The sequence below is a fragment of the Oculina patagonica genome, chromosome 10 (assembly GCF_052425735.1).
Source record: "Oculina patagonica isolate OP01 chromosome 10, crgOcupat, whole genome shotgun sequence".
Lineage (NCBI taxonomy): Eukaryota > Metazoa > Cnidaria > Anthozoa > Scleractinia > Oculinidae > Oculina > Oculina patagonica.
The window spans coordinates 12,817,347-12,842,697 of NC_135767.1; the positions used below are offsets into that span (position 1 = coordinate 12,817,347).

Here is a 25,351-nt window from a genome sequence, read left to right on the forward strand (position 1 = left end):
CATGCCGAGCGTGAACTGAAGATTTATGACCCTCGTTATGAAATGCCCTCACCACGTAGATTAAGCCTTAGTTTCTCTCCAGATCCACCAAAGACGGCCATTTTGAAACTTGAAACATACATTTTGGGCCTGTTTTAGGAAAATGTCGTCACGCAGATTCAGCCTAATAATCACTCCATCTCGAAGCGATTCAAATGTCTTCGGCCACAGGCCGAACACGAACTGAAATTTTTTGACATCTCGTGCATGGTGAAATGCCGTCACCACGTAGATTAAGCCTTATTTTCTCTCCAGACCCCCAAAGACGGCCACTTTGATTCTTGAAACATACATTTTTTTGCCATTTTGGGAAAATGCCATCACGTAGATTCAGCCTATTGATCAATCCATCACGAAGCGATTCAAATGTCTTCGGCTACATCCTGAACGCGAACTGACGTTTCTTGACATCTCGTGATGAAATACCGTCACCACGTACGATTAAGCCTTATTTTCTCTCCAGATCCACCAAAGACGGCCAGTTTGAAACTTGAAAGATACATTTCGGGCCTCTTTGGGAAAATGACATCTCGTAAATTCAGCCTAATGCACACTTCTTCTCTAAGCGATTCAAATTTCTTTGGCCACATGCCGAACGCGAACTGAAGTTTTTTGACATCTCGTGATGAAATGCCTTCACCACGTAAATTAAGCCTTATTTTCTCTCCAGACCCACCAAACACGGCCACTTTGAAACTTGAGAGGTACATTTTGGGCATTTTTGGAAAAGTACCATCACGTAAATTCAGCCTAATGCTCACTCCATGTCCAACCGATTCAAATGTGTTTGAGCACATGCCGAACGCGAACTGAAGATTTTTGACCCTCGTGATGAAATGTCGCAATCGCGTTATTTTCTCAGTTCCAGATCCACCACAAACGGCCACTTTAAAACTTAAAACGCACATTGGGAAAACGCCATTACGAAGATTCAGGCTTATGTTCACTCCAGGTCAAAACGACTCAAATGTCGTCGCACACACGCCGAACGAGAACTGAAGATTTTTGGCACTCGTGATGAAATGAAGCCACCACGTTGATTAAGCCTTATTTCCATCCATTTCCAATACAGCCTAACTATGTCGGATCGTCAACGGTGGTGACGACCCGATACGGATCGGCGGGTCGCGAAAATCGTCATTCGAATAGTCGACCCATCAACCGGGGGTCATTTCGCGGGAGAGCTGAACGGAAGCGATTTTGTCATGAGACTTATCCCTGAATAATGGTTAACAAACAAGAGAGCATAAATAACATAACAATATGGTAACTTTTTCTCGCTCTTGCTAAATTGACAGAAAGAAAGCATTTATTTCATGATTTTTTTATATATCCCAGTTTTGGTGCCTGAAGATAAACGCCTGATTACTCATGCAGGTGGCACTATGCAGACGGCTAACTGAAGAGCAAAGCGCTCCTTTATTCAGTGTTACACAGTAAATCTTGCTGGTATCTCCTGCTGTCATTTTCATATAAATACGTCAGTGCATACAGCTCCCAACAGTTGACTCGGTGCTATTTGTTTTAACAAAGACAGATCTCTACGCAAGCTGCAGATCACGAAAACAGTAAGCTCAAGTATAAGACACAGAAAAAGATAGTATGCCGGAGAGTAAGAAATCGGTTTCCTTTTTCAATTTGTTTTTTTATATTTACGCTGAGGTTTTCTACAAAATGGAACGCATTTTTAGCCTTGCCAGCTTGTATTTAGCATAAGTAAAATACATCTGTTTCTTAGACGTCACAGTTGAAACGGCGAACGGAGGAGAAGTGCGCAACTTTTATTGTCATTAAAAAATAAATCCTGCTGGGTCTCTGAAGCTTCCAAACCTTAACCTCGCGCTGTGTTTTTGATGCAAGTCGGAATAAATCTGTCCCCAGCCGCATTTGACTCGGGGAGTTTTCCTTTTTTTCAATTTATAGTAGTCGCTACGCGAACTGAAATCACGAAGCAGAACGAAAAGCTCAGGTATAAATGTAAAAAGATAGCATAATAGGATTAAGTCCTTTTCTATTTTCCACTTTGTTTTTTTTAAATATTTTTAACAAAAGTTTGGGGAAAATGAACGCTCCTTTACCTTTTAAAGTTCTCCTTTTTGCCACCTTGTCGCCTTGTCTTTGTATTAAAATACAAATACCATGTTGCAATTATTCACCAGAAGTACAAAACAATGACACAACCTCAAGTGGTTAATATAAAGAACTGTCTCGATATTCTCACACCTGATTTTTATTTTCAGTTTTATTCACATAGCACTCAGAAAGGTCATCAGCAATGATTATCATCTCTATACGGAGAGCGAAACACGAAGGCTGAAAGGGTAAGTGATCCTCGTTAATCCAGTGTACAAGTCACTGCCTTTCGGCTTTCGTTATATAACGCGGTAATGATTTGCAAGTGTTTTAAGATAGTCAAATAAACCAAAATTTCGATTTTTTTAGGGACTACGTCATGGGGATTCTGTGGATTTTCGGACTAAACTGTTCTAAAATTAGTGGTAGGCACACAAACCCCGGTGAAAAACATTATCTTTGAACATGTAAAGGAAGATATAGCCTTAATATGAGAAGAGAAATCAAACCACGACTATAAATATCGATTTTTTAAGACGCGCGGAAACAACTTGAAAAGTTTGCCTTGATTTTTCAAGTTGTAATCGATTTCCATCCTAGCCTTTCGCTGCCAAAGACGCTTGTTAACAGTTTCCGTGCTCTGATATGGCAATTGTTAATAAAAATGGACCGTTGATTTTAGTTTTCCTACGACACAAATATATATTTGGCTGTTCAAAAAACTGTTAAAATCAGTTACAAAGCCGCTTTAATTTTGCCCAATGTGTTGATTAATAGCCAAATAAACTCATTCTGAAGTTTCAAAGTATCTGACTATGCATCGCAGACATATTTATTGCAAGTTGAAAAATATATGTTACTTTTTTTTTTGGTCTTCATAATCGTAGAGCGGTCGGGAAAATTGTCGAAAATAAAACTTGTGCCACTGTGTCACTGTGTCTGTCACTGTTAGTGAGCTGTAAGATTGCAGGAAATTCATAGCCGTTCATTTCTGAAGTTCACCCGAGTCGGTGACTTCGTTTTGAGCGGAAAATCATGGTGTTTTATGCAGCAGTAAACTGCACAAAGACTAAAGTAGGTACTTTTAAGTTTCCTTAAAGATCCAAAAGCTAGAGAGAACAATGGCTTGTAAAGATGAATAAAGAATCGTTTGAACCAAAACAAGCACTCACGTTTGTATGCGGCTTATTTCACTGAAAGCTATTTTTAACAAAATATGGTGGTTAGGAGGTTTCTGGTTCCTTTCGTTCAGCTCTTGCTAAACGTATGAAGTAAGGATTTTGCATGCATAACTTGAACTACAGCTAGAATCTTATTGTAATCATTAGCACTATTATTTTATTGGTTTGGCTTTTCAAGTATTAAGAATTTCAATTCGTTAGCTAAATATCCTCATGCACCACGTAGCTTCCACGTGCACGTGCTTTTTTGATACGTTTTTGTTTTTGTCTTTTTTTGACGTGTATAAAACCGTTCATTTCGTGTGCTTAACAATATAAACCAGTTAAATTCAAAATCGCCGTTGGTCTTCTTATCTAGTAAAACACAAAGCACCCGTGGGCTAGAAACACTAACTGAATTCCAATCAAACAAATTACTTGTCAACTAAATAACACGTAAGAACTTAAAATATCACTAACTTTGACTTGAATCCGATGCGGCCATGTTTTGACGGCCGATAGTTTTCAGCTGCTCACTTTTGGTTTCTTATTTACAACATCTTGTACTTTGTGAATCCCTTGCGAAGAGTTTCCTCCAAAAACCTTGAAATTGTTAAGGTTTCTATTGTCGCGTTCTCCTTCTTAACTTTTTCGGAAAACTCGTCATTTTTCGTTGTTTAATAAACAAATTAAACCTGCTTGTCGATGCTTGCTAACATCAAACGACACAAGAAACCAAGTTCATTCAACAAAGTAGAAATCGTGACGTCAATGAGCGAGTCGCAAGAGTGACATACGGAAAATACGCTACTCGGGTCCCGGATGGAGTGGCGTATGGAATCTACGAGTGGTTTAGTTCTCAGTAAAGCACTCTCTTCCATATAATAAAACATAATATTGTTTTGCAGGATTGAAAGATCAAAGCCAAAGAGCGTCTATATCATCCATTGATCTGCTTCAGAATCATGACAGCAATTTTCCTACTAGTCATGTTTATGTGCAGTAAAAAGGACCGCGCACTTGCAATACAAGGTGAGGGAATAAGTAGGTCATTTATATAAATTAATCACGTGAAAATAAGAACAGCACAGGCGCTTAAAAAGACAGAGTAGTTGTTAAACGTAACCCGAGTACGTGTAAAACGACTTTCTTTTTGCGCCTTAATTAAAAAGATGTGTTCTGTCAATGCAAGCCACCCTTCTGTAGTAAAATTACTACAGAAACCCGGTAACTCGAACTCTGAAGGGAAACGAAAAACAATTCGAGTTAGTGGGGTTTCGAGTTATCGGGGTCGATTGAATATTTAATTTGCCAAGTTAATAATTGATAGTTTACTGATTTATCAGCACTCCAGTATACAGTACAGTGCAAATTTAACATATCTAGTCAGAAACTCTAACACGACCATACATTCTTATGATAAGAGTGGAAAATGGCTGTCAAATATGTGATCTGTTCGTTGCTCTAATCACTGGGCAACCGTGGCAAGTTGCAAGAACCAGAATTCGAGTTATCGGGGTAAATTTGACCCAAATTTTGATCAAGGGAAACGAAATTTAGTTGGAGATATCGGGGTTTTCGAGTTATCCGAGTTCGAGTTAACCGAGTAAAATGACTGAAAAGTGGTCAAATCCAAGGGAAATGGAAGTTAGTTCGAGTAAGCGGGGTGTTCCAGTTATCCGAGTTCGAGTTACCAGGGTTCTACTGTACTTCAGTTCACTTCAGCTATTTAACAATAATCCTGTGAAATCGCGTGAAATATCGCCTGATTCATTAAACATTATTATCTATCTATTTTTTAGCAATTTTTTCTTCCTTTTCATTTGCCGAGAGCCCACCACGTGATCTGCAAATAACTGCCTACAAATAATGGTCTGCTCGTGCGCATTAGCGTCTGACAGTCTGCTCATGCGTAGTTGTGTCCACTTCCCAGAAAAAAATAACAGCTAGTTTTCCAGAGATGAAGAAGAGCGGTTGGATTTTTCTGCTAGGCCCGAAAAAAAAAAAAACAGCAAAGGTACAAAGAAGGCAATGGAATCTCCTCTTATTGTGTTTCGGCAATATCTGAAAGAAAGAGAATTGGATGAAGACCAGCTCGTATTATCGGAGGCGAAGTTACGCTTTCGTCTGTAATAATTCAGCAAGAAATAGTACGATTTCCACGCAGTTCCCGAAGGTACTTTGTGCGAAACAAATTCAGTGATCGAATGATAAAACAATTATTGAACAATTGCGGCCATTGCTTATAGATGGTCACAGTGTTATTGTTATCCGTCATCCGTACAGATATCCTGCGATATACGTAAGTTGCAAATATTCCTCCTTAAGTCTTGCTTGAAAAGCGCTGCATGACCACAGGTTTTCTAGCTGCAGATGTGTTTCATTGACAGTCTGCTAAATAATATAACAATTATCCTGCTCAATCTTGCGGAATATTGGCTGATTTTAGACAACTCTTCCTACGGCATCGTCGGCAAAGAATCAGGCAATATTTCACGCGATTTCGCGTATTAATTGATAGCTCTTGTGATTCGGGGAGTTTCCCGCTGTCTTATATCATGTGCCCGCCGGTTGTAGGTTTTTGTCTTGTTTCACTGCTAAAATTTGCTTACTAAATCATGGTTACGTACTGCTGAAGGACTTGTGTCTCATGGAAATTATTTAGGGGAAGCATGCGGGTCTGATAGATTGGAACATTCGGTAAGGATGGTAAAACTAAGTTTTGCTCAAGGACCTTCAGAGAAATTTTCATTTAGTTTTATCTTTCCATTCTTTTTTTCTTTTTTTTTTGGTTGAATAGAATGTGGTTCAGTTGTAAACAACACATTGATAAGCCCCGGATATCCAATTAACTACCCAAACAATTTGGATTGTAATTACTCGGTTCCTATTCCACACGGCATGGCTATGAAGATTTACTTTCATGAACTTAACGTGGAGTATCATCCAACATGCGAGTGAGTATTAAAGGAGCTAAGGAGCTCTTACTCTTACTCTTTTAACACAGCACGATATTCTGTATATGTATAGTAATAATGAGTATTTAGTTGAGTTTGCTTCGTCTTCGAAATGTAAATGCTAAGTTATTTACTTGCGAAGTACAATATAAAAAATTAATTAATTTTTTATAAATTTTTAAACTTTAAAATGGCCTTTTTAGGGCTTCTTTAGGATTAAAAATTCAAAAAAATAATGGAGCAAGAAAAGAAAAATCTGAGACACCGTTTTTTAGACCAATATATGTAATTCCACATAAAAGTTTAGGCTCTCGCGTAAATGTGTTCTCAAATAAACCTAAGGTTGCGCAACTTCATAATTGCAAACAAAATGCTGACGTTGCTTATTATGGTCTATATGATCAAAACAAAATACAAAATACAATCTTTATTCAATGAGCTTTCAGAAAATATCTACTTAATTGGGGTTACCATTGATGGTTTGCACACAATTTCACATGGAACGAAAACACCAACTTTTACGGCTAACGGCTAACCCCATTGAGACCCTCCTCCAGCGAGCCAGCCATTCAATGCCTGACCCTGAGTTCTCTTGTGCTATTAGCTCTTTGATGCACGGACCCCGGAATCAACCTTTTGTCACATCAGTTTAGATTTGTGTCGCAGGAAACCTACAAATAATCGTCCATTTTTATTAAAAATTGCTATATTAGAGCACTGAAACTGTTAACAAACGTCTTTGGCTGCGGATGGAAATGGATTACAACTGGAAAAATTGAGCCTAAGCCTTTCAAGTTGTTTTCTTGCGTCTTGAAAAAAATCGATATTTGTAGCCGTGATTCGATTTATCTCCGCAAACTAAGGTTGTATCTTAATATAGATGTTCAAATATAATGTTTTCATGGTTTTGTTCTCTACCGCTAATTTCAGAACAGTTTAGACCAAAGATCCGCGAAATTCTCGTGACGTACCTCCTTTAAAATGGTTAGGCTAACTTTTTATTGGTTAGCCATAATACCATGCTGCTTGCGATAATTCTTTTTCATAAAAACTAGTCTTACAGGGTTTATGTCACGTTAGTTTTTTAAGATTATTTCACTGTATATACCCTATTCTGATTTTTTTTGTTTTAATACAGCTATGACTATTTGAAGATTACTAATGATAACAGCGAGACATTTGGAGTGATCTGTGGATATCGGTATGATACGGATATCATTGTAACTGGCAGGTACGCACTGCTTACATTCCATTCAGACTCTGAGGTACAGAATAAAGGATTCAACATATCTTTCACTGCAGTTCCAAAGCCTGGTGAGTAAAATCAGAATATATGAAATATTTCATGGAAAGTGCGCGCGTATGGTATTTACGCACGAGTTTGTGATCAGAAATCAAACGAGTGAGCCCAGCGAACCAATGAGTTCTCTGATACAAACCAAAGAGTGCGTAAGTACCGTCCAATGCACTTTTCATGTGCATGGTATTGTGTTTATATAGCCACAGAACGCCCCATTTAATGAACAATTCAGTCGAAGGTATACTCCAACATGCAGTCATAAAGGACTTCAAAGTCTTCGTCTGTCAACGGCACGACCAGCAGCTTTGTATTTCCTTCCACCGCCTTCTTTTTTTGGTTCTTTTTGTTTTGATTGTTCAAGTCAACTGAAGCTAACGATGCGGATAACCTGCGAGATACTTGACCAGTTCTATTGAAGCTATTGTGCACTTCCGCTCGTCGTGTTTTTCGCTTGTCAAATATATATTCATTCACCAGTTTCATGTCCTGCTTTGTTTTGTTTTTTTTCTTGTGTGTTCTTGTTGTTCTGACGTACGTTTTTCACTTGTTTTTTATTGGGAATACCAATAAAGTTTCAAGGTAATTACAATTGTAAAAAAAATGGATTGGAATTACAATTGTAAAAAAAAGAAAAAAAGAGCTTGCACGCTTGCTAAATTTCGTCGAGAATAAGATCGCAGCACACGATGAGAAAGTTGAGTTGAATACCGTCGAATATACAACAGCTTTCCTGAATTCTGATTGGTTGTATTGTTCTCAAGACATTTACTTACAGTTGGAAAAATTGTATAGGTCTGTCACGGTCGAGTTAGAATAGATTTGTCGCAAAATATAAATTAACGAACCTCGTCGAAATTTTTTTTTTTTTTTGGGAAGAGCAAAATTAAAATAATTTTTTTTTATCCAAGTAGTTAAAAAATTGCCAAAAAATAACCAAAATAAAGGATTCACAATAATCGCAATATTATTCCTCGGACGTTCAGGGGGAGGGGGGTGCATGCCTATCTGAAAAAAAATACTAGAAACTGGAAAAAAAGAACATTGTAGCTTTTCCATCAATTCATTAAGTTTCTTCTGTGTACTATTGTCAGCTCGAAGAGAGGAGAAATCATGATTATCCCTCAAAATCATGATAATTACCAGACACAGGGGGGCCCTCAATCAGATGTGAGGATAAATAAAAGATAAATCTAACCTGGTTTTTACGGGTTTTTGTTTCGAAGCGGCCATTTTGAATTTTTAATACCCGGTCTAGCAGGTTCGAGGCCTGGAATTGAGAACGGTATGGGGTCCGTGACAGTGCAAAAACTTCAGAAAAATTAATTCTCGGGACGACATCTGATCGCTATACGAGTTCAATATAGTGACAAGGGGTAAAACTCTCAGCCTTCCAAGGTCGTATGTTTCTGCCACTTGGGAGGAACGGAAGTGGAACCTTATATTACAACCAGAAGTAAAAAATGTAACTTGTGGAAAAGACGGCAATGCACGCAAAATGGCCTAATATCCTCCCAAGTTATCTAAAACAGTCTAAATACAGACCAAAAATTCAAATATCCTGAAAATCCGTACTTATATTTTGCTTAAAGCTGTTTAAGCAACTTCGCCGGCGGCTTCGAAGGAAGAGTGAGGTTTAAAAATGGAAAGAAGTCTATCAATCAATAGTCTGGCTACATTCATTTTTTAGTCTGTCGGTTCAGAACCTCCCTCTAGCTGGATATTTAAAGCAGTGTTCAAATCCGAATAAAAATTCAAAAAAATGCGCCACGGTGGTTCACGTTCTGTAAGAAATATAGCCCGAATTTATCTATTTTACATTGTTGTTTTGCATAGAACGTGCTGGTATTGGTCTGGTAATTACGCCTTTTATTTTGCAACCTTTTCGTTAAAAGAGAATTTCACTCCAAAATGGCCATTGTTTATCTTTTCTCAAATAAAACATCTATGAAAAGATGTGTTACTCACCAAAATGTCAGCTTCCAACGAGCGCTTAAACCCTATGAAATCCTTCTCTGTGGTAGCCCAAAAATCGAGAACTGAACGACGCCATCTTGGAGCAGCTTAGCAGTGGCTTGTGTTTGTCAAAATGCCTGTTTGTGGAGCTCCATTTTGCTCAAACACGGCTCAAAGAGATACAAGAGAGGTGTTTCTTTTCACCGTCTTCCAATATCTTGAAGAAAAATTGCTCAAGCTTATAAGAATAGGCAGGGACGAAAAAACCCTGCCTAAGCGTTCCGAACGTCTTGCATTATCAGGGAGGTATTTTCATGGGAGAAAGAGCTGTTTGAGTTATTGTTGTATCTTAGCTTCACGTCTAATTTACTGTTGCAGAGCTAAAAGATTGTGGTTCTGTAGTAAACAATACACTGACAAGTCCTGGATATCCAGATAATTACCCAAGCGATATGGATTGTAATTATTCGGTTCCCATTCCACAAGGCATGGCGATAAAAATCACCTTTCACGAATTCGATGTGGAGTATGATTCATCATGCAAGTGAGTAACTATATTTGTGGTTTAGATATGCGGGTATTAAATGTTCTATCGCAGCTTCATCACTACTATACACCTTATTCTAAATCGGAAGGGGAAGAGTTTGGACGAGTACATGAAAGCGAGGCGAGTGCGGCTTCACTTCGAACCAAAACAAAGCAAAGTATAGCGAATTGAAGTAGCATTTGTTAATTCTTGAAATATCTCGTCAGCTAGAAAGTGACTCTTAATTGTTGAGACTGCTATTGAAATCCCTGGTTTGACAACTGCATATATGGTCGTATGGATGCGAATTCAACACAGATCAAGGAAAAATGTCGTCGGAAAACCGCATCGATCTTCTCAGTTTCTTCAACTTTAAAGTTTCGTTTTAATGGAAGACCTAGCCTGCAAAGCAGGCGTATATAGAATATAGCGAGCATATTCGAACCGATTTTGATCGGGCGCTATCTTGGATTCTTACTCGGGAAAGGATTGGCCTTTAAGGGGATAGGAGAAACGTGTCCTAGGGTTGTAGGAGTGAGGCTGAAAAGACAGTCCAAGCCTCTCTCTGCCCTCATCCAACATGGCGGCGGAATCAACTCGATCGCGCGCCCACGGAAAACGCATGCACTGCAGGCTATGGAAGACCCTGGAAGCGGGCAGGAAAAAAAAAAAAGAATACTCTTCAATTTCGCAATACTTTGCTTTGTTTTGGTTCCAAGTACTAGTGAAGCCGTACTCGCTATTTATGAATAAGGTGTATTGAGGTAACACTTTTAGCACAGACTTGTATAGATTTTACCGATGTTCTCTCAACATTATTGCAATTGGCAAAGCTTCAATAACGTCAAAGACGGAATGCCTAAACTTTTATGGGCCACCTTAAAGCACTGTCTAAAAATACAAGCTTTTTCGGGGGGGAAGAGGAATTATTGAATATTTTTTTATTTTTTTTTTTTTTTTTAAGGACCTTAAAAAACACTTTTTAAGCTTTTCTTTATGCCATTCTCGGTGGTGACAGTCCCAAAGAATTGGCATTAAATAATATAAAGTTAACTCCACTTCACTTTATCCATTCAACTAAATTAAAACAAACCCTGCTCCTCCACGTAACCCGAGTCAAAAATGAAATTTTGTAACATTCATAACCATTTTTCTTTTAAGCTTTGACTACTTGAAGATCACTAATGAGAACGGCGAGCCATTTGGTGTATTTTGTGGTAAACAGTATGGGATGGATGTTATTGTAATCGGCAACTACGCACTGTTGACATTCCATTCAGACTCTAACGTACAAGGAAGAGGATTCGTATTATCGTTTACTGTTGCACCAAAGTCTGGTAAGAATAATACTACACAGTAACCAGAAAGTCAAGTTGGTATTGGTTTGTTGATTTACGACAAAAGGAAGTTAAAGAAATCAGAATATGGTACGTTTAAACACACAATGCCTGTCTATAAAGCTTAGACGCATTAAGGTTGAGATAGAGCGGCCATTTTCCCCTTGCGTTTGGCGTACCCCTAGGCAATTACCTTTAAAAGATTAGAGTTTTAAGGTAAAAAGAGAGCCCTTTATTTAACTACAAGACTTGAAAAGGAAAAGGTACTTGATAATGTCTAAGCATCTGTTCCCAAAATTTCGTAATTATGCCTATGTAACTCATGTTAGAGAAGCGGCCTTTGACGTTTTCAGAAAACCCTTTAGTAAAAGAGCTATTTCCTAAGACAAAGAACTATATGAGTTATTTCTGTATCTGGGCTTTACATTTGAATTTTCTCTTGCAGAGGTATGTGGTTCCGTGGTAAACAATACACTGACAAGTCCACGATATCCAGACAAATACCCAAGGAATATGGATTGTAATTATTCGGTTCCCATTCCACAAGGCATGGCCTTAAAAATCGACTTTCACGAATTTGACGTGGAATACGAATCAAAATGCAGGTAAGTTAAGTGAACAATTACGATTTTCTGTCTATTTTTTATTCTAACACGTGTTATTCTTTAAAGGTTTGACTACCTGGTTATAACTAATGACAACAACAAGGCATTTGGTGTGATTTGTGGTCAGCGAGGTGGCGCTGTTGTCAATGTAACTGGAAACTATACACTGCTTACATTTCACTCAGACGCTGAAATAGAGAACACAGGATTTCTTTTATCATTTACTACTTTCCCACTGCCTGGTAAGTGAAAACCATTTGAAGGCGGCTCGGAATGGTTTAGATATTCCCGTCTTTGGCATTCTATTACAGCTACAGTGATAACTTAAATTGAGAACGGCAAACTTTTAGTATGAGTTTGTAAAGGTCGCTGTGATGTCAAAATTCGTTGCCAACGACAAAAGTGGTCAAATAATATTGGTGTAGCTGTGATAGAACTCCAACGTTCTAGGCGTTCTTCAAGACTTTCAAGAATAAAGTCAGTAGTGCGATCAAAAGGGCCAACAAAGACCACTTCAAATTAGGCAGGTACAAAGGTCGGAACAGATAAACTCTGATCGGACCGGATCAACTGGAATCGACACGGATTGACTCGGATCATAAAAAAAATAAAGTGAGAAATAATAAAAAAATTACCCAATTAAAAGTTTAAATAACGCCTTGCAACGTTTAGAGCTTCGTGGCGTTGGCGTTCACCCGCCATTTTGTTTTCTATAGTGAGTTCCTCTCGGATTAAGTAACGAACTCGTGGCTGCGTTCCGCTACACATTCCATCGATCGATTAGGCATGGACCCAGTTGGCGGGCCTACACAAGTGGAAGAGGACCGAGGATCTGAACCTCCCGATCCCGTCCCTTTTACTCCCGCTTCCCATATTTTTTTTAATTCCGCCTCCCGCCCCTTTAGGGTAGATGAGGATAAACGCTTGCCAGCAGCGCTGGTAGCACGATTTACAGCAAGCGGACTTCCTGAAGGAGCTTCTTTTCTAGTTCTGGAATCTTCATCATCGCCGGCAAGATGCCGTCGAAACACGATATCTGTCATTTCTCCTCCTCCTCCTCCTCCAACATAACTTTATAGTCGTCACCATTAGCAGCTATAATCAAGAGGGACTCTTTTCCTGGTAAAAGCGCTGGTCGATAGCTCTGACAAGATCAAGGGCGCCATGAAACACCTCTAAAGTGATATTCAGCTGATTGAGGATAGGTTGGTGCACCAACTTAAGCCTTCCGTCTGGCGTGAAAGCGTCGCTTTCTTGGAAGAGTTGGTTCGCCAACCAGACCTTAACTCTTGCGGCAACATTAGCGTACAAAAGGTCGAAGCTCCGATCAGTGCGTGCATTTTTATAAGCGCTTCCTTTGTTAGATTTCCCAATTGTCGTACTCTGACAGCAGCCATCTTTGTCCCTTGAGGAGTTTTACATAGATTAACGGTGTAGGAGTAAAGCCGCACTCCAAGACGCAAAGCAAAGAAAAACTTAAATCATTCCATTTGGGCCTTGAATCCAATTGACTTCGTGATAGCGAATAATTATGCAAGAGTAGACGCGTTTTGTTACTTTCAAGTTGCAAAATTCGTACATTATCCATGTCATTTAAAGCCCTTAACAATCAATCCACGCAAAAAGTGGTAGGGTAACCGCCCTACCAGCCCCTTCCCGCCCACGTTCCCTGTGAGTTCACAAGTTTTATTTTGCGTTGTAATTTCAGTCGTGTGTTTAAGCTTGCATGCCTATCCGAGGAAACTGGAAACTTGAAAAATGAGGTTGAAATTCAGGTTTCTACTGTGTAGTAGTCAACTCGAAGAGAACCGAACTCATGATTACAGCTCACCCCAAGCTCCTCTTTGGTCGACGTGGTGAATAACATTCCTTAGTCTCCCTAGGGTAAATGAAACCAAATGAGTGTTTACGAGGTGCATGGGGTGATTGAACACACGCCAAACGTGGCCCTAACTTTGAATAACGGGGACCCTGACTTTGAATAACGGGAACTGTCCTTAATTATCTAACCTCTACTCATTAACTTAGCCGGCAAGGTTAAATTGCTAAGAGTTAATGCCCAGTCAGTATACTGTTGGGATCATCAACACACACGTTTCACCACATGAAAAGGTGACATGGAGTCACAACGGCAGGAGTAGTTTCCTACGTAAGCAAATGAGATTGTGAAGGCAAGTCCTCTGATGTATTACAAGATCGAATCAAAGCTAAACCCTTGAATTTACTAGCAAATTCATACCCCCACCGTCCTACAAGGGGGAGGGGGTGGGGCTGGATGGAAACCCTCCCCAGGGTTTTCTCTTTATTACGCACGGCGAAATTATTTTACTGTGTAGAAAGCCCTTCGCTTACTCTACAAGATGACGTAATTTTCTGTTAGATGTGACATTATATGACGTAACATGACGTCATAAGAGCCGCCATCTTGGATCCGCTATCTTGGATTTCACCATTTTCTTTGCAAGTCAGAAAATAACGAAAATTAAGTCAAAATGAAGCCAGACCTGCTTATTTTTGTGACTTGCCATGGCAACGCCAAATTACATGTACGCATGTTTAATTTGCAAAATTTTCAGCATTGTAGAGTCAACCCTCTTTACAAAATTTTGAAACATCTTCATGGGGGGAGGCATCCACCCCCCCCCCCCACCCTCCTCTTATACGTCCGAGGGTTAAGTTTCCCTAGGCTCCGAGTAGCGCTATGAGAGCAGTTTTTCCGGTAGGGTAAAAAAAAGCAGACTGCAGCCTGCAGACCGCATTCCGTTGTCTATTTAGGGAAAAGCAATACATTTTGTTGAACGTTTTGTAGTTAAACGGATTTTCCAAGGAAGGTAGAACTGTATGATTTGGCATTGTAACTGAGCTTTACATCTAAATTTACTGTTGCAGAGGCAAAAGAATGTGGTTCCGTGGTAAACAATACGCTGACAAGTCCTGGATATCCAAACAACTACCCAAGCAATATGGATTGTAATTATTCAGTTCCCATTCCACCCGGCATGGCGGTAAAAATAACCTTTTACGAATTTGACGTGGAGTATGATGTGTCATGCAAGTAAGTGTTTATTTTATAAGAGGAAGTTTCCAGAGGGTCCAAACTGGGTTGAAAATCGACCATTTTCATTCGATTCGCATGTCAAAACGATCAGGCGCAGAAAAAAATTCATACAACCGGTTTATTCCATGACTCTTTCTGGAAAAAGAAGCATAGTTTCAAGAGTTTTGGTTTTAATCTAATTATTTAACGGTAAACAAAACCAGACTATTCTCACGCGCCATGAAAGTTGGTCGGTCAAAAGTATCGTCAATTTTCAACATGTACCATATCCCGGAATTCCTTGAGATAAAGGTATATCTACTGTAGAAAGATGATACTTTCAAAATATGCAAAGTTTGGTTTGTTCCAATTATCAGGCATTTATCAAAAAATGTTTCAAAATCGTACAAAAACGGCACAAAATCACATATTAAAAGTTCAAGAAGAACCGTGTCGTTCCGCCGGTGTCGTTGGTCTGGTATTTCGGTTTGACACATAGAAAATGAAATTGAAAAGAGAGCCGTAAAGAAAATTTTTTTTTGGGCCCTTTTGTTTTTTTAAATGTTTAAGAAATAACGGAAATAAATAAAAATAAATAAAAGAAATATATAAAAAGTATAAAATAAAATATTTAAATATAAAAAAAAATAAAAAAAAAAATAAAAATGGCCAGCCTTCGAATGCGTTACCAAAAGTATTACCACCGTATTTGTTATTTAAATGAATTTAATCGCAATACTAGCAATACTAAGGCATAAATCGATATAAATATGCCCACCTTTGCTCGGTTTTGATGTCCTGACCGTTGCAATACGTTTCTTTCCGGTCATTTCTTCAATGGCTTCCCGTTCAGTTCGTATGCTCTTGTCGAATCCGTCTTGCGACTTGAAAATTTGAAGCAACCACTGCTAGGTTTTTATCCAAATATGTCTCCTCATGATTAACGTGGGCTACTTGTGTTACTTGATTAAGCCATATTTCAGGTAATAGCCGGCAAAGCGTTTTCAATAAGCCACTTTGCGGTGCCCGTTGGAACCAATGATAAGAAATGTGAAGTAATTTGCATACTTTGCATACGCGACAAGCTTCCCAGTTTTTTGTACTTAAGGCGGTGAGGTGGGGTGGGGGCAGGGTCTTGAATCTCAGCTGAACCGATGATTTGAAAGTGTTTGGAGATGAAATATTATAATCTCGTATTTACTACGTGATTTTCTTAACTTATAAGTTCTGCTTACGCTCAAAATCAGAGAGAGAGAAAAAAAAAGACAATCACCATTATTTTCCTTGTTGTTGTTGTTGTTGTTATTGGTTTTATTTTAACAAACGATCTAGGCACTGTTTCCTTTTTTTAGCAAATCAACACATTCGGTCCCGGCCCTGCCTCCTTTCGATACAAAAAAGAAAGCTCTGGCGTTTAAAATGAAATAAAATAAAGGTTGTTTTTGGCTTCCTAAAAATGGACAGAAATACACCGTTCTTGTCCCCGATAATTCTGTTCCTCGATGATATTATAACAAGCATGGTTTCGCTACCGGACACTAAGTTACTTATACTTGACAAAGAAGAGCAAATTGAAATTGTCAGCCACCACTTCGTTTCTTTGGGTGTGTGGAATAACAAAAAATTTCATAATATTCTGTAGCAAGGAGCGGTGTCTACATTTGCTGCTTATTTTAGTGGAATTTTGGGGATTTGGGGTCAAAAACCAGGGGGTGGTCTAACTCCCAAGGGAAAAATCGCAAAGCCGACCCACTTTGTCTTTCAGAGTTATTGGTTGAGCCCTTCAATTTGGCAAAGTTCCATCCAAATCGGAGACATGGCAGAATCACCCCTGCCTGGTCCTCTGGCAAACCCGTTCTTAACACTTTCATTTTAACATTTTAATACTTTTAAGGTACGACTACTTGGAGATTACTAATGAGAAGGGCAAGGTATTTGGTACACTCTGTGGTGGGCCGTATGTGGACGTCAATATCGAAGTAAATGTAACTGGAAACTACGCAAGGCTTATATTCCACTCAGATGCTGATTTAGAGAAAAGAGGATTCCTGTTACGTTGTACTGTTGTCCCACCGCCTGGTAAGAATGAAATATTTGAAACGGAATGTCTCTATTCCTACGTTAGTTCGTTTCGCGTACTCGAGACCGAGAAGTCTAAGTTAGACCCCTAGAAGGCTGTCGTTTGCTTTATTTAGATGGTTTGGAATTGACTGTAGACATTAATTAAGATTTGTTTTACGCTTTTTATTAACTGGGCTCTCTAATTGTTTTATAAGGGTTTGGTAGTTAGCATGGTAAAAGAAATCTAACACTGACTGTAGCCTTTAATCGGACATCTTGGATACACACATATTAGACGCCTCTCATGCATGCAGAAAGGGTTTTAAGGAAGTCCCAACCAAAATAATTCCCCAATTAGCTGGGCAGCGAATGGTCGTTATTTCAATATTTTCAAGAATAAAGTCAATAATGCAATCAAGCGGTCCAACAAAGACCAGTGAAACAGTGAAACGAGTGCCGGATCTTAGATAGACCACGGTACCTGGAATAGCTGCAGCGAGCATCTTTTTTAAAGACTCTAGGGCATGCCCCTCGTTATCATTGTATTGGGTCCCAGCGTTAAATCTGGAAGTTACGGTATTCCTTGTTTTCAGATATAATTTAAAAATAAAATTGTAATTTTTTGTCTTATAGATTGTGGTAGGATGATAAACAATACATTGACGAGTCCTGGATATCCAAATAACTACCCAAACAATATTTATTGTATTTACTCCGTACCCATTCCACCAGGCATGGCGATGAAGATAACTTTTCAGGATTTTGACTTGGAGTATGATTCATCGTTGCCATTATTATGCCCGTAAGTAGAACCACAATGATGCAAAAATAAGTAGAATTCTACTAGTGTACTAACACGAATGCTGCAATCTGTTTCAACAACAACGAAGACAGCCAACCAGAACCTAAAGCCATTAAACTGTACCCTCGCGCCGTTTCCTTGCTGGCATGCTACTGATACTTATTGACTTCAAACTTCGTTTGAGTTGAGGCGTTTCGCAAGTTTATCTGAGTTTTATAATGACAAAACCTATCGAGGTGGCAAATTCTCAGTTTAGATGAAGAGGAATTAAAGAAACTCGAAAAAGAAACCCAGGCAGCAAGGTGAATGTGAGTTTGTCTTTGTCGAGTGCAATTAACAGAAGCACATGTTTGTGTTTACAGATATGACTATTTGACGATCAAAAATGAGAGAAAAGATTCATTTGCTTTTTTGTGTGGCGAGCAACCTGGGAAGGAATTTACCGTGATCGGAGAATACGCTCTGCTGGCATTCTCCTCCGACGTCGAAATTCAAGCAAGAGGATTCAATCTAGTTTTCACTTTTCTTGGTGAGTTAAAACAATATGCGGCTCCAAAGAAGACAAAAATAAAAAGATTTTGGAAAAAGCCAGGCGAAAGATTAAAGGGGGGCCGGGGGGGGGGGGGGGGAGGGGGGGGGGGGGGGGAGGCAGGGAGGCAGGGAGGCAGGGAGGCAGGCATTGAATGCCAACACTTAGAAAAAAATAAGAGAAACCGTTTGAGGAAGAAAGGAGAAAAAGAAAGTAGAAAAAGAAAGTTTACAAAGATAACCCCTCTTGTTCCTCCTCATATTAATATTAATGTTGGTTTTATTCGTAGATTGTGGATCTCAATGTTCCTTTGAGCGGGATCGAGATGATTATGCCTACAAACTTTCCTGTTGGAACGTCACCTCATTTGTGGACATTATTAAATGTTTTCCAAGTTTTGTACCAAATCTGTACGAATGTTTATGAGGAATAATTGTTGTCTACATTGGAAGGTCTGCAAAGACAAAACCTTTTCCAAGGGTTTTTAGTGAACATAAAGTATGCTTCACTGAATACCAAGGTTAAAGTAATTGTCTATACGGACTGACCAAAGCCGGAAAATACGCCTTTTGCTTTGTTTGTTTAGTAACGAAAACGCACTAATCCGTTTTGCAAGGTTTTCTTTGTAAACTATGTACATATTCGTGGGTAGATTTCTGTCGCCTAACGGTTGCGTTTTGGCTTTGAGTGCAGGCCCATTTCCCATGGTATGGCCGATTATTGTTCAACGCAGATTGGCTAGTTGCAATCAAAGAGAGTTTGAATCGGTGATAAGATAAAGTCTCTGGTGGGAAAGGTTAACAGGAAATGTACTTAATATTTAAACTGAGATAAATGTTATGGTAGCTCAAAACAGTTTACTGAGTTTTCCAGCACCTCAACTTTGACAATGACAATGGAACAATGCTACAGCTTTTTGTCAGTTGACGCAACAATTATGGTTTCAAACAGTTGGCAAATAATTGGTGAACAAATTTTGATTATTTTCTTGACATTAAAAGTGATTACCAGTCATTTGCTCCCAGGCCACTGTCTGGGAATTACTTCTGTTGGTCGTCGAGAAACATGCTCATCGGACCAGATGTTATAGACCATACACATCATGTACATAACACGGCATAGTTTAAACAAATTGTTCATTATCAGAGAAGTAAACTCTGATACGCCTATCTATAAATATATAAACAGCCGTTGTAGCTAATATTCGACTCACTCCACTGTCGTTGCCTCGGTAGCTCAGTGTTTAGAGCACATTCCATGAGATCGGGGTGTCGTGGGTTCGAATCCCACTCGGGGCATCTGATTTTTTTTCCCAGCATTTGTTCTGTTTATATATAGATAGGCATATCAGACTTTACCGCTATGATGATGAGCAATCTGTTTGAAATATGCAGTGTTACGAACAGGAGAATATTTCCGAGTAAATAATACACATAGCATTTAATTGTCTCAATAGTATAAAAGGCCAAATAAGCTCCCATTTTACAAATAATAAATTTAAAAAAAGGTATTGCATTTTACTCGTTTTCATACGCAAATGATGAGAAACACACGGACTCTCTAAACTTACTGCTCTGACGGTTTGTTTTACCAACGGAAATGACTGACTGCACTTTTTGATAATTTGAAAACGGTATATTTGCTTGCAGAGAAGTGTCTTCAAGCCAACTATCAACTTTACCAGTTGGAGTGTTCTCAAATTTCACAGATCTACGGATGTTGTAAGTCAAAACAAATTGCAATTTTGCTTTTCTTGTCGAAATAAAAAGCACAAGAAAGGCTGCAAGAATAGCGTTCATGATTGACAAAAAAATGAATAAAAGCACTCGAAACTCGAACGTGTGTAATCATGTGAAAAAAGTCATGAAAAGTGCAAAAAAAGAAAAAGTAAAAAAGTATTGTCATTAATAATAGTTATTAGGATTAGAAGATTCTCAATAAGTAGAAGCGTAGTAACCATTTTTAATCATATTTAAGGCATTCAAATGATTAATGTGCTGGGAGATGAGCAAAAATTTGTACCAATGTACAGAGAAGAACATTATCGGGCTACATATCACATTTCTTGCAAGTTCTTATTTGCCCTAAGTAGCACACCATTGTGAAGGAAGATCGAACCAAGATTTTCGACTATTTCATTATAAAATAAATTCCGTATTCACTTGAATAAAAGCCCTCCATTGATTAATCACGCCCTTAAAATAAACGCCATTCTTGGTGAAATATTTGAAATAATCACCTCCCTCGAACAATCCCCTAAGTCGACCCTAGCCTTTAGAGGTTTACCCACCTCTCTTAAGTGTCATTGGTAGAAAAAAAACAGGCAGTGCCAAAATATGGGGGTCAGCCCATTTCCCAAATATTTTCAGCATTTGAAACCTATAAGATTTAGATAAGATTTAGATTGGTGGCATTTAAATGATCATCTGCCTTTTCAATCCTGAGATTGACCACCCCCTAGTTTTTGGCACAGAAAGTGCCAAAATTCCACATAAAAAGGCCAACTTCTCGGTACTGGAAACATATATTCCTTTTACATTTCGTGTACAAAATTGTTTGTAAAGGTAAATTAACCAGGTGTTGAAGTTTTGCATGCTGAGAAAGGAATTTTCAGATCAACTTTAATTTTTACCATATTTTCTAAACTAGGTATAGGTAGCTAGTGCCTTGCCAGAGAGTGAATTTCAGGGGTTTTCAAATTTAATTTTGTCAAGAGTGTTGTGGTATATTTTTTAATTAAAAGCCATTTTATAACAGTCTATACCCTTCTTAATCAAAAACAAGAATTTGTTGATTGGCACAAGAAACTCTTTTTCAACGAATTTAGTTTAAAAAAGCCTCTGATAGCTCTTATGGCTATTTTCCTACCAAAATTAAATCACATCAAAATGTCACATAATATCGACAAAATTGCATTTCAAATTGAAATATCTGTATTTTAATTCATTTGAAAAGAGTACAAACTTTAGCAAAAGTGTTAGAAATTGAATTCGAAATAATTATGTTATTTAAAGTTAATAGATACCGCAGGCCGTGCATGAATTCATTGTGTATTTCCCACGAAAATTTAATCATATTATGTAAGTATTGCTTGGTTTTTCATAGTATATCCAGATCAGTTTGGTTTGTCTGAAAAGCGAGAATATTTACCTAATATTTAAGGCGGTCTTAAAGAAATGCCACAAATCTAAATCTTATCTGATAGGTTCCAAATGCTGAAAATATTAGGGAAATCGGCTGATCCCATCTTTTGGCACCGCCTGGTTTTCTCTGACAATGACACTTAAGCTCCCCTTTGTTTCACTTTTTCTCTGTCAAGTTAGAAAGTTACAGATGGGATAGGAATAACTCGAGCTCTGACGCCGAAAATTTGACGCTGAAAATAGTCAAAGAATCAAATTGGGAGCACTTAAGAAGCCCGTATTCATTGTCGTTATGATTTAAAATTTGGATAACAAAACAGAATATTTACAGCACTACTTTTGGCGAGCAATGTTCAAAATAATCGCCCTCGGCCATTATTCGATGAAATTCGGCAATCGTTTCACTCGTCATTCTTACTTTACGTTTAAATTTTCGCTCTTCGTTTCAGGTATCTGGAATCAAACAATATTCAGAATCTTCCTAAGGATGTATTTTTTAATCTTTCAAGTTTAATTTCTCTGTACGTTTGACGCGATTCTTTAAAAAAACTTAATAGTGATCTTAAAGCAAAACACTATACCGTGAATTATGTGGTGTTATATTTTAAGTTGTGTTGTGTTTGTTTTATTAGATTGCGTTGTGTTATATTTTACAAGCAAAAGTAGATTAAAATAAACCTGATAAATTTACTTTAATGTTGACATGTGGGAAATTGAATGTTCAATATTTGTTTTCGTTCTAATATATTTATGTCTTCTTTTAGGGATTTGAGTTCAAACAATATTCAAAATTTTACTGCAGATGTATTTTCTCCTCTTAAAAGTTTAAAATTTCTGTACGTTCAATTTCTTGCTTTCTTCTTTTTTTGAAAACGATTTATCCTACAGAAATACAATTTTTAATGTTTAGCGTACCGCTCTAAACCGCTTCTGAAGCCATCAAGCACATTAAATTTAAAATGATTAAACGGTCCCACTAGGCAAGAAAAAAAACTCATGTCCAGGGACTTATGGGCAGCATTTAGTTTCGGTTTGTAGAAAAACGGGCGTTATAACGAAGATTGCACGTAAAGCTTTGGTCCATTTCTTTATATAATAAATCATTTTTGATGGAGCATCAGAAATATGCCGGAAATATGCCGTTTGCTGCAACTTGTGGTTCTCATTTTAGATTTTAATGTTTTCCTCCCTCGTCTTCAAATCAAGAATAAAACAATCATCAAAATTTTCCTGAGGGTGTATATGACACGTTCTATACTTGCTTTTACTCTTATTCATTCCCCTTTTGCAGGTATTTGAGTTCAAACAATATTCAAAACCTTACTGCGCATGTATTCTCTCATCTCAAAACTTTGGGAGCGCTGTACGTTTAACTTTAGGTTCTTGTTACCCTTTTACGATTGAATTGATATATAAAAACTATAATATTCGATATTTCCGTCAGCAGTATTTAGGTTTATTAACTCTCGGACGTACAAGCAAACTCATACCCCCATAATCGTAGCAAGGGGGGAGGGGGTGTGGATGGAACCCTTCCCCGGCGTTTTCGTTATATTAAGGCGTAGCGAAATTATTTTGCACTGAGAAGAAAGCCCTTAGCTTACCTACAGATGGATTTTTAATTGGCTGTGACGTCATATGACGTCACGTGACGTATTTGAGCCGCCTACCTTAGAAGTCAAAAATGGATGATCAAATCAAGCCAGAATGCTAGGAAGTAAAACAAATCTTGCACTGCCAAAAAACTGGAAAAAAGAAAGAAAATAAAAATGATGATTTTTGGAGACCCTGATTATGACGTTGCCATGGCAAGTCAGAACCATTGCAGAAGCACAGATCCCCGGAAAAACTTATGGGGGGGGGGGGGGTGGCATCCACGCCTCGTCCAGTGGGTTACCCATTATACACCTGGGTGGAGAGAGGACTGTGAGAAAGTGCTTGCCCAAGAACACAACGCAGCGCCCCGGCCGAGTCTTGAACCCGGGCCGTTCGACTCGGAGTCGAGCGCGTTAACCATAAGGCCACCGCGCCTCCCCGGCCATAGGCGTAGGCGTAGGCGTAGGCGTAGGCGTAGGCGTAGGCGTAGGCGTAGGCGTAGGCGTAGGCGTAGGCGTAGGCGTAGGCGTAGGCGTGACAATGAAAATAATAATAATAATTTATTTATGTAGTGCTATTTCTATATCTATCCAATAGCGCTTTACAACTTTAAAGAAACATTTAAAGAAACAGTTTTTGGTCGTCATCTTCTGTTACAGCGTAACTCAATCTGTAAAATCTCTTCTACTTTACAGCAATCTGGCATCAAACACAATTCAAAGCCTTCACGAGGATGCATTTGTTAATCTTGCAAGTTTAATAACTTTGTACGTTCTTGCATTAATGATATGTGAAAATATATAATTATCTATAATCCCTTTCCGCATCAAATGTTGTGTGCCGGGAGGTGATGAACTAAAATGCCCCGTATTGAGATAGGAAGCTTAGTTTGTCATCTTACAGCAAACGATTGTTCTAATTTCTTTTCGAAGTTAGTTGAAACTAAAAAATGTCAAAAGAGATTCAGAGTAATATTTCAGTTAAGTTTTAAAAAGTTCCAACTGTAACGTTATGCGTCACGCAAACTCTCCTACATCACTTGATTTCGAGAGCCAATGAGTACCATTTACCGGTAATTCCGTGTACTTAGTCATAGTGATTTGCGTGAGAGTGTGTAAGCCTTTTTGTGTGTCTGGCGTTCAACGATTAAAGCGGTGAATTTCTACACACTGGTGAGTTATCCTTAGTGATTTCCCAAAATCAACGGTGACTAAAAAGACAATACCGGACGTTTCCCATTTGAAACATTGACCTGAATGTGCTCAGTTTAAATATTTGAACTTTCCAAGAGTAACAGTATAATCGCAACATCCAGTTGACAATAAATATATTTGTTTGACAAAATAAAGGTTTGAGACTCACCTTATATGAGTTCCAGGCTAAGTGAACTGACCAGTTAACTAATGAAACATTTCCGCTCAAAAGTTAAAAATTCCCTCGTGTAACTAAACTAAATGATTATTTTTGTCGCGCTCTCAAGCAAACCTCTCAGTAAATAACACTGCAACAAGAAATAAAAGTCTATAAACTTGACAGAATTACGCAATTGACAAAATAATCAAACAATATTTATATTGACAGTTAAAGCATGGCATAAAATGATGCTATCTACCTTATTCTTACTAATTTTCGCGCGTGCTTTATTTCACGATCATAAACGATTGCAAGTAAAACTAGAGCTTAAGTGTACCAAATTTTGCGATTTTGCCAGTGTTTTACTTTCTTAAACCCTGAGCACAAATTAACTCAATGGAATGAAAAATAAATTAAAAGCAAGATTGTAAACATACAATAGAGTCTCAAAGTCGTTCGCTTCTCGTTTTCGGTTGGCAGACCCAGCCCCGATCGTGTGAGCTCGACCTTTAATTTAGGCAAGTCTTGCTTACAAGTACCCTACACGGAACGTTTACACATCAATAAAAATATCTTACTAATATTAAACTAAATAAAACATAACAGTTTGCTATGGAAACTTTGATGACTATACTGAAGAGGTTTTGGCCGAATTGCAAGGTGAAGAAAACAGTGAATCACCGGACCGGAAATATGTTTTCAGAGAGAGATAGTTACAGTTTTAATTCAGAACAATAAACCACAAGGCCCGATTAACTCAGAATTTTTAAAAGTCTTATTCTTTTGTTATATGATGTAATAAATTTTGCGTGTTTACTGAATTTCGAGAATTTTTGGGGGGGGCGTATTACATTTCGCGATTTTTTTTTTGAAATCGCGA

The 25,351-nt window shown here is 38.3% G+C and overlaps 3 protein-coding genes across 3 annotated transcripts in view; 1 reads left to right on the forward strand and 2 right to left on the reverse strand.

Annotated features, from left to right (window-relative positions):
* Positions 1–25,351, reverse strand: part of LOC144629091 (uncharacterized) — a 209,956-nt gene that overhangs the window by 72,416 nt on the left and 112,189 nt on the right. The window lies entirely within an intron of this gene.
* LOC144629195 (mediator of RNA polymerase II transcription subunit 20-like) overlaps positions 1–25,351 on the reverse strand; it is a 316,942-nt gene that overhangs the window by 69,628 nt on the left and 221,963 nt on the right. The gene's annotated exons all lie outside the window — the stretch shown is intronic.
* Positions 6,174–25,351, forward strand: part of LOC144667259 (uncharacterized) — a 39,497-nt gene continuing 20,319 nt past the window's right edge. The window contains exons 1-14 of the mRNA XM_078528658.1: positions 6,174–6,229; positions 7,368–7,543; positions 9,861–10,026; positions 11,170–11,345; positions 11,791–11,950; positions 12,017–12,192; positions 14,840–15,005; positions 16,882–17,066; positions 17,682–17,850; positions 18,213–18,379; positions 18,669–18,789; positions 21,972–22,043; positions 22,814–22,885; positions 23,814–23,885. Coding sequence (XP_078384784.1) covers positions 6,174–6,229; positions 7,368–7,543; positions 9,861–10,026; positions 11,170–11,345; positions 11,791–11,950; positions 12,017–12,192; positions 14,840–15,005; positions 16,882–17,066; positions 17,682–17,850; positions 18,213–18,379; positions 18,669–18,789; positions 21,972–22,043; positions 22,814–22,885; positions 23,814–23,885 — 1,934 coding nt within the window. The remainder of the gene's footprint in view (positions 6,230–7,367; positions 7,544–9,860; positions 10,027–11,169; positions 11,346–11,790; positions 11,951–12,016; positions 12,193–14,839; positions 15,006–16,881; positions 17,067–17,681; positions 17,851–18,212; positions 18,380–18,668; positions 18,790–21,971; positions 22,044–22,813; positions 22,886–23,813; positions 23,886–25,351) is intronic.